Source organism: Patella vulgata, chromosome 6 (genome assembly GCF_932274485.2).
Source record: "Patella vulgata chromosome 6, xgPatVulg1.2, whole genome shotgun sequence".
Lineage (NCBI taxonomy): Eukaryota > Metazoa > Mollusca > Gastropoda > Patellidae > Patella > Patella vulgata.
Genome location: NC_065884.2, coordinates 29,791,634 through 29,807,688, shown reverse-complemented (window position 1 = coordinate 29,807,688; position 16,055 = coordinate 29,791,634). Strand labels below are relative to the sequence as shown.

General features: G+C 34.7%; 1 protein-coding gene and 1 long non-coding RNA gene across 4 annotated transcripts in view; one reads left to right on the top strand and one right to left on the bottom strand.

The window, feature by feature from the left end:
* Positions 1 to 417: 417 nt before the first annotated feature.
* LOC126825736 (uncharacterized) overlaps positions 418 to 16,055 on the top strand; it is a 28,416-nt gene continuing 12,778 nt past the window's right edge. Inside the window, exons 1-2 of one of the 3 annotated variants that reach the window (XM_050555511.2) lie at positions 13,503 to 13,517; positions 13,794 to 13,956. In XM_050555511.2, the coding sequence (XP_050411468.1) occupies positions 13,871 to 13,956 (86 nt within the window). In that variant the 5' untranslated portion in view covers positions 13,503 to 13,517; positions 13,794 to 13,870. Of the gene's footprint in view, positions 583 to 13,019; positions 13,957 to 16,055 lie in introns of those variants that run through there. The other 2 variants (XM_050555508.2, XM_050555509.2) reach the window with 2 other exon arrangements.
* Positions 6,546 to 11,550, bottom strand: LOC130013227 (uncharacterized). The gene is made up of 3 exons (XR_008788597.1): positions 11,465 to 11,550; positions 11,120 to 11,163; positions 6,546 to 6,798 (listed from the first exon to the last, which is right to left on the bottom strand). It is a non-coding gene; the product is annotated as an uncharacterized LOC130013227 (long non-coding RNA).

Sequence of the window (16,055 nt, the reverse complement as noted above, 5' to 3'; positions counted from 1 at the left end):
TAATATACATCTTTTTTATAATAAAATTATTTTGTTTATTAATGATCATTTATGTCGCACACCTGACCGCATTGTTATTTTTATGAAAATAATACAATAAAACAATGTATATATAATGTATATATAATGTATATATAAATGTATTCATTTAATTTATTTGTTTATTTATATATTATATGGGAAGTCTTGTGAGCGAATGAGATCGGTGGTTACAAAGCGATGGAGACAAACGACGTATAGATCAGCTAATGAGGAAATCGGTAAAAGAATGGGACGAACCCATTTTTGTTTTTTGACGTTTGTTGAAATAAAATGTTTCCTTTAATGACATAATGATCAAGCGTATCCAATCAGGCAGATTTACTGCTCTCTTGCTTATATATACACTCGAGTTATCGCCTAGAGCCATAAAACAAGACTCAGGGTTCGACTAGAAAAGTAACGTGACTTGGAGATATCGAGTCATAATATCGATAGCTTTAGAGCAATCAGCATGTTGGCATCGGCCAAACCAAGTTCTGAGCCGCCGTTTGTGCTTCCACCACATCTTCATAGGCGAAGTGGAAAATCAAAGTGCAAGAGGTATGCTTATTGTTTGTTCATTGTTTTATTTCATAACCTATATACATGATATGCCTGCTATGTGGCATCAACAATGAATGTGAATGTCTTACGGTTTGACATAACATTAGGGTTTTTTGTTTGCTGTTTTTTTGGTGTTGTTTTTTTTTTTGTTTAGACAATTCTCGTTATCGGTTCTTATTGTTTCAATTTAACGATTCTGAGCCATTGGTGTCTTTTTACGGGTAGAAACATTATTACAAAATTATAAAGAGCTTAATTTTTTATTATTGAATGACTCCTCTGAGACAAAAGTTTTCTTATGTCTCTTTAGTATTGTTTTTCTTTTTTCCATATTATCAGTTACTTATATTTATTCGTTATGGTTTTTATCCAAAAAATAAAAAAAGGTTTACCGTAGAAGTTGTCATGAAGTTAATATTTAACTCCTAGACGTACTTTTTGTTTATTTACTGTGCGCTTAAAAACATAAATATTAAGTTTGAAACCCATGTCAAGTTTGTCATGGTTTATTATGTCTAGAACCAAATTTTATTATATACCATACCGTTCCTTAATTATAATAATAATGATGTTCCCCAGTGGCGGATCTAGGAATTTTGAAAAGGGGGGGGGGGGGGGCGCCGCAAAATGAGGGCACTGACCGCGGAGACGCGGCACGCCTCTGAGATATGGGGGGGGGGGGGGTGCCCCAAGAAAATTATCCGTCATTTCCTGCATCTGTAGCAATTCCAAGAGCTATTTGGCTGATATTTTCGTCTAAGTAAACGTTCGGAAATCGTTGAAAAAGAGCCTTAAAATCGAGCAAAAAAGCCAGTTAAACACGCGACTCGAAAATTGTCAAGGCGAGCGAGGCATTAAGATGGGAAAAAAGACGAATCTATTCCCTAGTCACTTCACTATTTAAGCCGTGTAACTTGTACTGTCCACACATGAAACAATGCTACATCAAGTTGCACTAATGCGCGTCGGTGATGGGCATGAGTGTATAGTAGTATACGCCGCCGATTCCACAAGATGCTACCATTGATGTCTGTCTATAGTCATTCTATAGGGCACCGTCAGCTAAACAACAAGAATTCGTTTGAAAGTGAAAGCATTAATTAGACCAGACTGGTGTGTTTGAGTCGATGGTTTGAGTCATTTGGGATCCCGGCAACGGGTTGGGAACGGACATATTTTGGGCCTGAGAAAAGGCACTTTCAGCATTAAAAAAGGGCACTGTCGAAAATTAGGGGGCGCCCCCCCCTTGGATCCGCCTCTGTTCCCAACTAGGCAACTAACTCTCTCGGATCACAGTTGTTTTTGTTAAACATTGTTCTCTTGTTTCTGTCTCAGTTTTATATATATTCTGGTAATATACATTTAAAACCATTGTCTTAAATTGTATTCGTATATATATTACATTCTGCATGTTCTGTTTTCTACATTGACAATTATACTTTAAGAGCTGCTGTGAAGGAAGTATCACCCTAGATGGAAGCGGACGTTAAACCCCACGAACGAACAAACCAGGGATAATACTTCTTTAGTGTCTGCATTTTTATTCATTGGCGCGTAAAGCTTTCCGAGCATATGAATAAATTAAACTGAATTGAGATGTAATGCTTGTTTATAGGTTTACTGTAAACTGGGCTACGTTTTTTGGAATTGAAATATTTCCTTAGTTATTTTATTGGAGGTTTATTAACAGGGAGTGTGTATAGGAGTAAAATACTGACCCCTTTCTTGTATTTTATATTCGAGTAGTTCTATAGATTCTTGTTCAGTTTAAATGTTTGGCTAATCAGGCGTTTTCAGTTGGGTTCCATATTAACATTGGTTGAAGTATATGTTATTTTATGTGATGCTGGGATCTATGATCCGCTGTCGGTCTTTGTAGCCACTTTAACAATTCCCTAGACAAAATAGTAATTACTCTCATGCGTGTAAAATGTACAAATGAAGTCATGACGAGGATGTTCCGGGTTCGTGTCTCGAACCCAAGGATTATTTTTATATTTCTACCCTACACCCTATAAATTACTGACAACTTCTAGAAAAATTACCTTTGCCCTGTGCACGATATCATTGCCACAACTGTGGCTATATTTACTTTCAATATATGGTATATCGTGGTTAATGCCTCTAATTATGATGTTAATAATTTTATAAGATACCTTACTTAAGTCGGCATCACCGAGACTATATAATTTTTCTAATGGGAGAGATACTATATTGAGGTTTGGTAAAAAGCGCATAAATAACTTGACTTCCTCTTATTTTATTACAATACACTCCCAAGACAATACACACGACCGCTCAATAGTTGTAGATTCTATTCTGGGTACCATCCGCACCTAGCATCGTTAAACATAACCCGTAAGGTTAATGGTTTAGTTATTCGATGGTGTGATTGTCAAAAAGTAAAATTTCTTTCAACTAAAAGCAGTAAAAGATATTTCTGACTGCAATGTATTTCGATGTCCGGAATCCGACAACGAGCTTTGTTATTTTCATCATTTTGGCTGACGTTTCCTATACTAAAATCGTCTTTGTTCTTTTTTATTTTTTTTATTTTTAAATTGATTTATAGTTAAGTAAAGACAGCGAGAAGACATTCAGACTTATGTGCTAAAACAGAATGGATGATTTATAGTCTTTCAAATACCGATCTAAGTCAAATGCATTGACGTTTACATCTTTGTTCCGCTTATTTAACCAACTTCTTTCTTATAGATCAAGATACCACCTATATCATTTTTTAAATCTTAAAATAACTCTATTTTCTATAGCACGTAGACTCTTGTGAAAATTTGAATAGAGAGTTTTGCATAAATAATCGAAATTTATTTTATGGCCTTTTGACACGTGCAGAATTTCAGGTAATTATAAAGTATAAGACGGTGTCTTCGTTTTAGCATTAAAAAAGTAAAGATTAATATAAGAAATGTACTACGTACGTTCTTTATTTGATCTTTCTGTTTTACACAGACAAGACACAAAAACGCTAGAAAATGTTGTTTTGTAGTTAGACTAGTTTCATAAACTTGAGCAATCATATGAAGAGTTGTCCCCTTTTATTAGCAATTAAGTTCAATATATTTGAGCACTGGCATTAAAACAAAACTCAGATCAATACTTTAAACAGAAAAATTCGAAAGAACGGGGGTGTTGAAAATCACGATTTTATGGTATCGACATGGAGTATAATATTAAATGTGCCTTTTAGAATGCGAGCGTCGGTACAAGGATATTTCAAGGTTAATATCTGATCACCGAGCACGCGCTCTTGCATTAATTCAGGAGGGCGTGAGTACTAGAGTAGTCGCCCGAAAGTTTGGATACCACTGTTGTTCTAAGACTGGCTGATAGTTTCCAGCAGACATTGTTTACCAGAGATCGAATAAGGCCAGTATCGGGTGGTATCGCTTTGACGAGACCCACACATTGTCCGACAACAGCTTCCTGTAATGCTGCTACTTTGGGGTATAAACAGAAATTATCAGTACTGCCGCCGTTCATTAAAATATGCACAGGTTTCAGCATGATATGCTAGCGGACATGCAACATGTGCCCCTATGAACCAAAACAACATATCAGTGATCGAATGGCCAGCTCTCCCTCCTGGTGTATCACAATTCAAGCACTGTGGGACAATACGGGACGTGGTGTCTCCAAAGGTCCCCAACCTTGATATCTTCTTCAACTGGAAGCAGCGTTGCAACGAGAGTGACGGGTGATCCCAAAACCAGGAATCTTATCTCCTCCATATGGCGACAATGGCGTGGATGACTGCTAGAGGTGGACAACAATCGTGCTGTTTCATTGGGTCTCAGAATATATCAGACGATGGTATTCTTTGATCCGTTTTTACAGCTGCTAATATAGATATTTGTTTGATAGATGATGTGTTTGATGAATGGTGGTCAATATGATGTCATATTTACACTTGTATTCTGTTTATATAATCATAAATATATAAACGATCTATCACCGCTTTCATTAAATATCAGTATAATTACAGGACAAAAAAGATCGATTACTGATTGTTCGTCATCTTAAATATCATTTGATTGTAATGGGTCAAAGGGCGTATATCTGTAAGGTATTACGGTCAGTTTGGGACATATAATTACCTAGATTAACGTTTTATCGTGTTGCTGTCATCTCGGTATTATCACAAATAAATAGTACCTTTTTAATCATCATCGATCAAAGGAACCTACCCCATACTAACACTGACAATATTAATTCCTGGAATAACCGGTTTACTTACGTCACAAAGCATAAATAGAAAGGTTAAGAGTTCCTCCGCGTGCCTTCCGTAGATGGATATATACGCTATGTCTATTTAATTGCTCGTGTTTTAATCACCAACTGTATATAGTAAACAGCAAATAAAAATAAATTAGAACTGACACTTTTATATGTTCTTATGCGAATCTGACACGCGTTGCTCAGGGTCCTTTACTTCGCCTCGAGAGTCCACTTTGTGCAATAAACAGATTAAAATTGACGACACCATCGATAAAGAAATTCGAAATAACTTCGTTAGTAGCAGTTACATTAAATTCCACTCGCCTTCATAAATAATAGTTACAAGTAAAATATTTATGCGTTTGCTGCTGTTTGAGTTTCTGTATATAGTAATCTATTATTTATTTATGGGTGTATTTTATTGTTTTCAGCAAGCCAAAACAACTCAGAAAGGAGGCTCTTAAAGTTATCATATTTTGAAGTTCATGTCAACATCTCTCAATATTATTTATTGCAGGATAGGTAATTCAAACTTATAAGTTGTATAAAAACAACACATTTATATACTTATAAAATACACTGTATATATGTATGTAAGTTGTTCAGTTTGGATGAAATTCGCGTATAATTTCGATTTATTAGTGGAGTTGTAGCGTTATCATGTTTTTGGAGTTAATTAAAACAGTCGAACAATCTACATTATCTGCAATTGATATTTTGATTTGGTTTTCTTAATCAATCTGGGTACATTTGATCGTAGATTAATTCATGGAACATAAAATACCGTCCGAAAAACATAAATGACGATTAGTGGCTGTAAACTTACCCTGTCATGAGAGGGTGAGGCATGACTGATTTCCGTTTATATTTGTATTACTGGGACTTTTCTCGAATTGAAATGATGGGGTTTAACATCTTACTGTTCTGTTCCAACTCCACTAATGAGAGAGAGAGAGAGAAATGGGGTTTAACGTTCACTCGACACAAACTAGGTCATTTCGGGACTAACACATGGTTCAATTTTGCGGGATGGGGTCTTTAGCATTGGGAGGAAACCGGAGGACCCGGAGAAAACTCACTAGGTTGGACAGGCGACCCTACTCCTTGTCACGTACAACAGGGGAATCGAAACCCCGCCAGTAGACTCAATGACAGACCGTATGATAGAGCGGCCATCCACCCCCCCCCCTCCACTAATGAAGACGAGCATACGCCATCAGTGTGCTATGAGAGACATTTTGCACCCAGACAGTGGCGCTACGGCCTACTCTTATATGGATTTCCATCCGCCGACTTTACGTTGCCCTATGTCCGGCTCTTCGTCCTGCACCACTAACGAGGGGAACTACGCCGGAAAGTCCTGATATTTACTTTCTCGGTCAACGCAGTGTTCGAACATGGGACCCTCACGTTGGCTCCCTTTTTTCGAATCGTGATATCAGTTGCTGCTGCCAAATTCGTCAGCGAGATTTTGTATTGTTAAGGATTTTTATTTTAAATAACAAAGAGCTCCGTAGTCAGAACTATCAAGTAAAATAAGTTCACTTATCAGAATTTTGATGACTTCCACCGTAGGTAACGTCACGATATCAGTTTAAAAACATTAATCATGTACGCGCATAGTAGCGTTCTTGCTGATAGGAAATGGACGATTCGGTCACCTGCCATTTCCCTAATTAACCGTGTGTTTGTGCCTTAACTAGAATATGTAATACCACGTCACATATCTATAGTAAATTTGTTTATTATAGCCATGTATATAAAGTGATCACATGGTGTTTCATATGTATACGTCAGTCGGCCATTAATATTTTTTATCAGTTAAAGTTATTGATATATTAAAATATATTATTGATTTAGTCCATGGTGTATTTATGACAATGACACAAATCAAAATTATGTTGGCTTTATAACGTCTAAGTGTTAGTCCACTCACGGCGTTTTGTGATCATTTGCTTTGGTCAGGAATCGCCAAGTCTGCAAAAAAAAGAAGAATTAAATGAAATGAACCGGGGTTGAACGTCCTACCTGTTGACACCAACCGGGATAATGGTGGCGGGAATGCATCATACAGTGGGCTGCGTGATACGTTTTGTCCGGACAATAGCATATCCGCGTACACTTCATCGACATATCCAACTGTCAGGTATTCTTTGACGTGCACGACAACTTTTGCACATGACCTCTGAATGACTAGACCATGCTTCACCAGCGACAAGGGGAAGCCAGGCTGGAAAATCTTCACACCGTGACAAATTTATACAGCAGAAAAGAAATCATATCTGGAATCTGTTACGCTATGCAATATACCTCATATTACTCATTTAAGACGGTATTTCATTTCTTAATCGCATCAGTTAACTCCCAAGATTCTTCTAAAATATGTGTTATAAATTGCTAGTATAATATCAGGAATATATTTAATTCAACTAAACACAATTTTCAAAACCTCCCCCGTTTCTTTTCGCTGATAGAACTTTCTCCTTATATGCCAGAAATGTCTCAATCTATTAACATTTATTATGGTGACAAACAGATAACAATCTTATGTCTGGAGCACACTATGTGACGACATGGGCAATTTCGGTCGCCGACGATGAAAAATAAAAAAAAATACGCCTATTGTGCGCATCCGGTCGCTGACGTTTGATATATCTCAAGTCGTCGCTTCGTCAGTATAAAATCGTGTAATGTGCTCACCTCGGCGGCAAGTTAAGCAACAGCCAAGGAAAGAAAGTTACCTATTAAATCAATCACGTTTGGTTATTTTTCTCATGTGACCTAACCACACGCAAGGTCTCGCTAATTTTTTTTCTGTTGCATGTATAAACGGCTAGGGTAAATTAAATTAGGCCTAAATGACTTATTGACATTAATTAAACGCGTGAACTGTAAATTTTATTTTGTTAAACTGTTGTAAGAAATAAAACATGTCGAATAAATACTATAGGCCTAGTGGACTCTTCCGTCTATATAGCAATATACTCAATAATAATATAGTCCTAGGATTTATAGGTGGTAATTAGAATGGGCGTTGTTTTTCCCGTACCTATAGTCAGAAACGGGGATATCTCATCTCGGTTGTTTGGTAAGGAAGGGGTTGGCTAATTATTACTAGGATACTCTGTAGGCTATTTTCTACACATACAACAGTCGGCCAATATGAGCTCGTTACTTATAAACGTCTTGTGCCCGACCGGCGTTGTACTGATTAGACGACTCCGCCGGCGCCTCATCCCTATGTAGTGTGCTTACTCCACTTAAATCGCTTAAGTTGTCGCTTAGTGTGCGCCGGGATTTTTTAAAAAGTATTTTGAAATATGTATGCACTTGTTTCATATCTAAACAATCAACTCATGCATCTCTCGTTCATTTTTCAACGGATTTCATTTAAAATTTATGAACACCACTGTATTAGATAAAAATAAAATTGTATATTACAATAGATAACATATATTTAAGTAATAAGCTAAATTTATTATTAATAAGCAAGACTTTGTGTCCGTAAACCTTTTTTTATGGGGACAAAAACACAGGAAATACACAAATAAACTATCTTTAAAAAATGCACTGAAATAATACAGACTCCTACTCCCCGCGCCAATTATAGTAACCTATGTATATTATTGGTACGTTTAGTTTTATTGCTTATATTTATATACTTACTTACATCTTTGAGAATCTTACTTTTTATGGAACTATATCTGGATGTCGGGCTTGATAAATGTTTTCATTTGAGTGATCTAGAATGCTCTGGTATGTAGACTATTTGGCGCTGTGCATAAATTAAGAACTGAATAATGTTGTCTATTAAGATAAATATATGACTTACTAACATGTACAAGTTATATTAATTACCGTATATATCATGGACAACTGTTACAGCCATTTATATTAAACTTTCCTTTTCGTCTGGAATTGAATAGTGCTGAAACTGTTACAAACTGAGTTCACGAAATAAAAATGTTACAAATTGAGTTCATAAAAATGAAAGCAATAAGTGGAATTATTTTCATATTACAATCTACATTGAGTCCAATTTTATTATACTATGTAAGGTAGAGACATATATCAAAATTTTCTCAAAAAAGAATTCTGTCAACTGTAAGAGAAGGAAAATGTCAATTAAGTGAGAAAGGAAAACCGCGCCATTACTCATAGAATATTTACCTCCCTTTGGATCAAACATAAAATAATGCTAATACTTTTATCTCATACCAGAAATAGAACTCAAGTATTAAAAATAACGCCCTTGTCAAGTTAGGGTATTGTTCAGCTTAAATTATAGCCTTTAACCGATCCTTATTTAGCAATGGAATTTAGATCCAAAAAGAGTTCACCTAGATAAAACATGAACTATTAAAAATAGTATTATTACAAATACTGATTTCGATCTTACAATATATCTTACTCAAAAATGAAAGATGATCCCTATCTTAGATCTATCAAAAACTGGTTCTGATATATCGTCATATATAGTAATGAATATGCGTTAACTTGTCCAGAAAAATATAACAAGTATAAGAACGTTATAAGAACTTGGGTTGTCTTCTAGTACCTTTCAGAACAGGTATATTTATCAATAATCCGACTCATTTGTTTTATCTGTCACTTTGGCATTTGTGTTGTATCCATGTTTTGTTTGTTCTGTCTAACTTTAATGCACACTTTTTTCTGCATTGTGTAACAGATTTTAATTTTTACGTATTATATTATACCACTGTACCAATGCACATCCCTATTGTACTTTTTAACCTGTTTTGTTGTGAACATGCATGAACAGATCATTTAGTGCATAAATAATTAACTATGGCTGTTACGTCATATCAGATTTAGTTTTTGTTTATTATAAAGCGAATTTCCGGCATATACTACAATGAGATATGAATAATTAAATTTTGTTTGAATCTTAATTGATAATTGTATAAGCTTGTAAGGGAATTTTCCTATAAAAATTAAAATTATGATACAATATACGTCAACGAATATTCTTTCAGTCGGATGTTTCTCACAATAATCAAGTATGTTTTATAAAATTTTTGTTTTTGACGAACATAAAACACAGTCAATATTTGTCATTTACATAATAAGCATCTTTAAAGGATTAACAAACTTCTGTCGTCTTTTACGTCTTTTGTATTTATCATGTTATATTCATGTACTTTGCTCTGATAACTATTAATTATTCACAAATTATATAAAAATTATGTTTAACTGTTAAAACGAAGCTATTCTGGTCATGTTGCAATTAAAACTCAGGCTCTATGCCAACGTTATTTTTTTTTATTTATTGCGTATATAATAATTAAGTGTTAACAATAATATAAATTGTTTACAAGATACTAAACTGCCAACACATAAGTAATTAAAGTGTATATTAAACTTGTATTATACGCTCAATGAATTATTTTTTGTATCACGCAAATATTTGCAGTAATATCTTTCTTCTGTACATTTTCAAGTGTTCGTAAATAAAAAGTAACGGTAACCTGCTGTGAAATGACGTCTTCTACACTCAAAAGGTTTTTTCTGTACTTAGGCGTATTGCTTCGTATTGGTGACAGGGTGTGGTTCTTTCATTCGGTTTAACGAAAGGGACAGTTCTTCCCTGTTCGTGTGCAAGAGAGAGAGAGAGAGAGAGAGAGAGAGAGAGAGAAGAACTAATGTGTCGGTAAAATGTTATTATGCCCGCTCTAGTGTGTGCTGGGCATTACTCGTTTTGAGTTCAGGATATTATCTATATATTTTATGATTTATTATAAGTCCAAATGAATACACTGCCTTATATTAACTAACAAACGGTGGCTAGTCAATATTAGTTTTGCTGTCTGTACTTATTTTGGACAGTTTAAAATGAGATATATTGTAACGACTGTAAGTATTGGTTATAATATATTATATCAATTAATAATAATAAAGTATCAAAAAGAAAATCAGGAATTAAAAAATATTAAAAACTTGCAATTTATTTATAGTTAATATTATTTATGGATATTTTGTCGTTCATAATTTAAAATCAATATGTTTCCACCACTATAAATTTTGATGAAAAAATACCTTAAAGGGCCAATCCCGATAATATTTTGGAGAATAAAACTGCTTAATTTTGTGTTAAAATCCCTTAAAATCTTCTACCTAAGAGCCGAGCAACTAACTCAATATTTGTCATACGTTTTCAAACAACTTAAACCCGCCAGTCTTCATCTGGAAATGGAGACCAGTGTCCAAACTGTATTATACGGTGTCTGGATAAAACCAGACTTTTATTTTATAAAAATAATGTGTAGGTGAAATTTACCCTTCGTTATGAAGTACAGCACACGGGTCATTCACTGTATATACCTGTAAAGAAACGGGAATCGATTATCAGGTCGCCCAACGAAAAAATTGACCCGAAATCTTAAAAGGTTTACGTGTCCGGATAAGCATTTTTGACTTTCCCATCCAAACGACTCAATGTTTTGAGCTGAAATTTTGAGACAAGGTAAATACACCATTTCTCTATATTTGGGTGCTTAAATTTCATACGTACTCAGACTTTTATTTTTGAGACTCTGTTCAAATCGGGATAGTCTCTTTAAGTTAACCTATTAGCAATATTTAACCTATTAGCAATAAATAACATCATGATAAAATTGCTTACCCGCAAGAAAGTTGTAACTAAATTTTAACAACCTTAGCAACCTAAATCCTGAACCAGTTCTAACCCAGTAATAAGTTGATTTAAAAATTGACATTAAATAGTAAACTGAAAAACAGATTTTTAAGTCGGGCTTACTATTATTTAATTTTGGTTTGACACAGCGGAAGTGGCGTCCTGTGTTATTAAAGACACTTGCTTTTTTTCTATTTAAAAATTTACTAAACTTCCTTGAAACAGGGCATCGAATACCCCAAAGGGAGTGAACTTTAGGTTTCTTGTGACTTGTATCCGATTTAATGGCAAAAAAAAGCTGTGGTTGTTGGGATGATTGGGTAGAAAATCGCAGATATAATGAATAACGATTGTTGTTACGCGTTACCAATCGCTTTATGATAATTGCGCCCACAAACAGTGGGGATTCCCCTTAATTACTGAATTAACGTACTACAATAATCCTTACTGGGTGAAGTTAAAACACGTAATGTTTGTAGGAGGTTTTTCCGTCGTACTTGTAGGAAAATAGTGTAAAATATGAATGATAAACTATCCCAAATGCCTACGGAGATTCCGGTGGTTAATCGAAGGATTAAAATCCTAATTCTAATTTAATTCGCCAAATAATGATTGACATCTACGTGAAAACCCGGTTAAACACTTCCTTGGGATGATTTTAGGTGGTTATAACTTTTTCTTATATTAAATGGAGTGGGTTTAATGTTTCAACCCAATATTGTGTCAACCTTCAGATTAATATAGGGTAATATTCATTTCATCTGTGTAATGCCAAGGGGAATAAGGACAAATCAGGCGTTTCCGCTTACTCTGAATCGAATTCCAACTACCTAGGTTTTTTGTACCTACATGCCAATATGTATATAGGTGGAACTAGAATTTTTCGTCTCATTCCAATAACTAGGTACATTTTACTTGAAAAAATGAGAACCGGAACATTTAGGTCAGTATACCGTGAGGCTGCAGTAAGTGAGGTTCTGTTATATTAATTTGTAAATTAATAATGTAAATGACAAACATTCCAAAGAGAAATAAACGATTTTTCAACTGAGAGCTTAAAGCTAGTAAAACGAGAATACATACAGCGTGGTTTCAAAAAGATGAAATATAGAAACACGTTGATAACTGAATCAAAGAAAGAATAAAATCTTTTGAAGAATCAAGCGTCCAATGTGCTAATAAAGGGACACACCTTGCTGGATTCAGAAATGAAAAAGTTTACACATGTAATCCGTACCTTTGTTTAAATAAAATCTACCACCCATCTAATGTAATATGCGAAATCTCAAAGACTCGTAGTTTTGCTTCCATGAAATAGATGTTCGCAACGATCAGACGAAAAACATAATTTGTGTATACATGTATATGCTTTGTTTAAAGAAGTCCGAGAGTTTTATTAAAAATAAAATGGGCGAAACACATTATAGTTTTCTACAAAAAGTTTAGATTTTTTTTTTTATTAATATATTAGTTCATATGTTAGGTTGATACACGGAAATGACAAATGGTTTTAAATAACCAACAATTGTGTGTTGCAACTGCCGTTAATTATAGAGTATATAAAGCCGTTTGTTTGGTCAATTGTCATATACATACATAGATATATATTTTCCATCGTTATAACATATGAAGACACGAAAAAGTCTTTTACTTGATAACATATTTGGCAGCTTCTGGCATCTCGGTCATTTCAAGTTTAATTACTCGGTAGGCCACGCTCATTCATATTTTTTTTTTGAAGACGACACTGAAGATGACGTACTAACAAAGTTTTGTCATTTGACAGTATGAGACTTATATTAAGGAAATTATAGCGATACTGGCTCATTGGATAGAAAACGATGGAGCACGTGGTAGTTTGGTGTGAGGGGAGCTGTGAGCAAAGGAGTATCTTGACTACAATATGGTGATTGCATAAGCTGGTGGATATTCTGACTTAACATCACAATTTAATTCTTTCGTTGTGAACAAAAATTTTTGGATTTTAGATGGCGTCTATTTCCAGTGACATTTATCCAAGTTGTTTCGCCATTCCTTTCAAGTAAAGTGGAAATTTTATGCTAACCAAAAACAGTTGAGGGTAAAGCCTTATATAGATAAGGAGACAATTATTGAATTTTATAAAAGTAAATATATCGTCGCTAACGGTTTAATTTAACCGTACATCAAAGACAGTATTCGTAAATGATGATCTAAGACAAAAACAATTCAATTTGGCTTACGTAAAAGTTGTACTTGGAAAAAAAATAAGTCTTTAATTTTTTTTCTAAATTATATTTGCATCTCCGGTAATGGTCGCTGCAAAATTTATTATTAGTACAACGAATGGATAGGCTATTTACTAATCTACGTCAATCTGTTTACATACCACATCATTGATTCCTTGGTTTAGTTATGGGTTTATACGCTAAAAATTGTGAACTAGCGCATGAGGGAGATGTGACAAATTTTGCCAAAAAGAAGAAGTCCCCACTCAGAAGGTAAAAAATCTTATATTTATTATAATGATATGTAATTATTATCACAAACCAATGATTAGTGAAATTTTGAATTCAGATGGGAAGCCGAGGTGGCTCAGTGAATAAGTTACTGGCTCGGGGTTTTCCGGCGTGCCCCCCCCCCCCCCCCGACCCTGTCAGTGGTGCAGGACGAAAGGTCTGACAATGTCGGCTGTCTATTCTTCCAGATCGAACGACAAACAGAGCCCGTAAAGGAACCCTTGACAGCTGGAATTCAATAGGCCGTAGTGCCGGTGTCCGGGCAAAAGTCACCTCATAGCGCACTGCATGATATACGCCCGTCTTCTTTAACACAACCGGTACATACAAGTAGGGTGTTAAACCCCATATCATTTCATTTTGAATTCAGGGGATTTAGTTCAAAAAGGGTTTGAAGTCTATATTTTGAATCAGATCTATATAATTTTGTTGGTTTTAGTTGTTAGTAATCTTCTATTAAAGTCTTAGGCTGGGTTTTTTATTCATATGTGTTCTATGCTATCAAAATCAGTATCCAGTCTTGAAGTTTTCGAGCATAGTACGTTGATTAATGGATTTCATTGTAACATTTGTTATGATATGTGAATTGTGTGGTGAGAAAATATTCTATGATGTATTGATGTATTGCTCAAAATATTACTGTGTTCTATCATCTCTCTTTTATTGATGATTCGTGTGTGTGAAAGAAATAGCGTTATTTAACGTCCGCGCAAATCATTTTATTTTAATCATTTAAAGGCAACAACCTCAAAATATTTGAGAAACTATGAAATATCGCATTATGTAAAGCAATACATCATCGACTAGAAAGGATGATGATTATGAATTTAAACCATCTGCCAAAACTAGGCTGACATATTCTCTCTTGTTTGACAGTGACAGATCCTAATTGTTGTATTCCGGGATAACGCTCACAGTTTCTTTGAACTCGTATACTAATTTTAATACCATAACTGAGATACCATTTGTAAATGTTATTTTGCGTTTTAAATGAAAATATTACCATACATTGTATTTTGCGAAATAATCAATGTAAATGTATACACATCCTGGCGACTTATGCCTAGCACTAACCATGTAATTTATTGTTAATATAATATAATTTTAAGTATTCTTAACCACCAAAAAGGTGGACATATTTTACGCTTTTGTTCAGACTGCTATTTTATAATTGACATTTTAGATAATTTGATTATTTATCTAACTGTAAATTTCGATAATGACGCTGTTTAGAATGTGCATGCTATTCGTTAATTATATATGAACTCAAATAAAACATTAAGATTAAAAATTTTAAATGAAGAAAATATTATTTGACTTTATCTAGTTTCGTCGTTCACCGGGAATATAAAAACAAAATTTCTTTAAATGTACACGAAACTAGTCATTTGTGTAGAATAGAAATGTTGCCAACACTCATTAAATCAGGGGCTAAGTGAGAGGGACGCAATGACGAATTTTGCGTCATGGTTTTAAGTTTCTGCGTCCCCTTGAGTTTTTGTGCCCCTCGCAAATGGCAAAAAATCACGCAGTTTCTGCGGTTTTCAACATATACCGTGGGTCAGATATGCTACAAATCGATCGACTCTAGCATGTTCGTCACAGCCCAATATTACCCGGCGGTACTGCCCCCCACCGCCGCATACACATATCAATATTGTTTTTTGGGGGGGCCGGAAGGGATCTTGTTGCTCATGGATGACGCCCCTAAATTGACTCCGATACTCTCTCGCCATCACTTGAAAACTTAAACCCCTCTATTCGGAGGTCTGAGCATCCACATCCACACAACAAAATAAGCTGATACAAACATGAATCGAAAAATCTGTTCAGATAATAAAGGTTATACTTTGGATGCCCCACATTATTCACGTGTCATCTGGCAATGGAATTGTTGTTAAGGCGTCTGCAAATTGCTGGAATATAATTTGCTCTGAGGTGTATTTTTGTCACATAATATATTTGAAAAGGGTAGAGATGACACCGCACCCTTTGACTTAGCTTGTAAATATATTTTGACATTTCTTTATCTAGGTGCAAAATATTTATTTTTAAACATTTTGTTTACATTTTGCAAATTC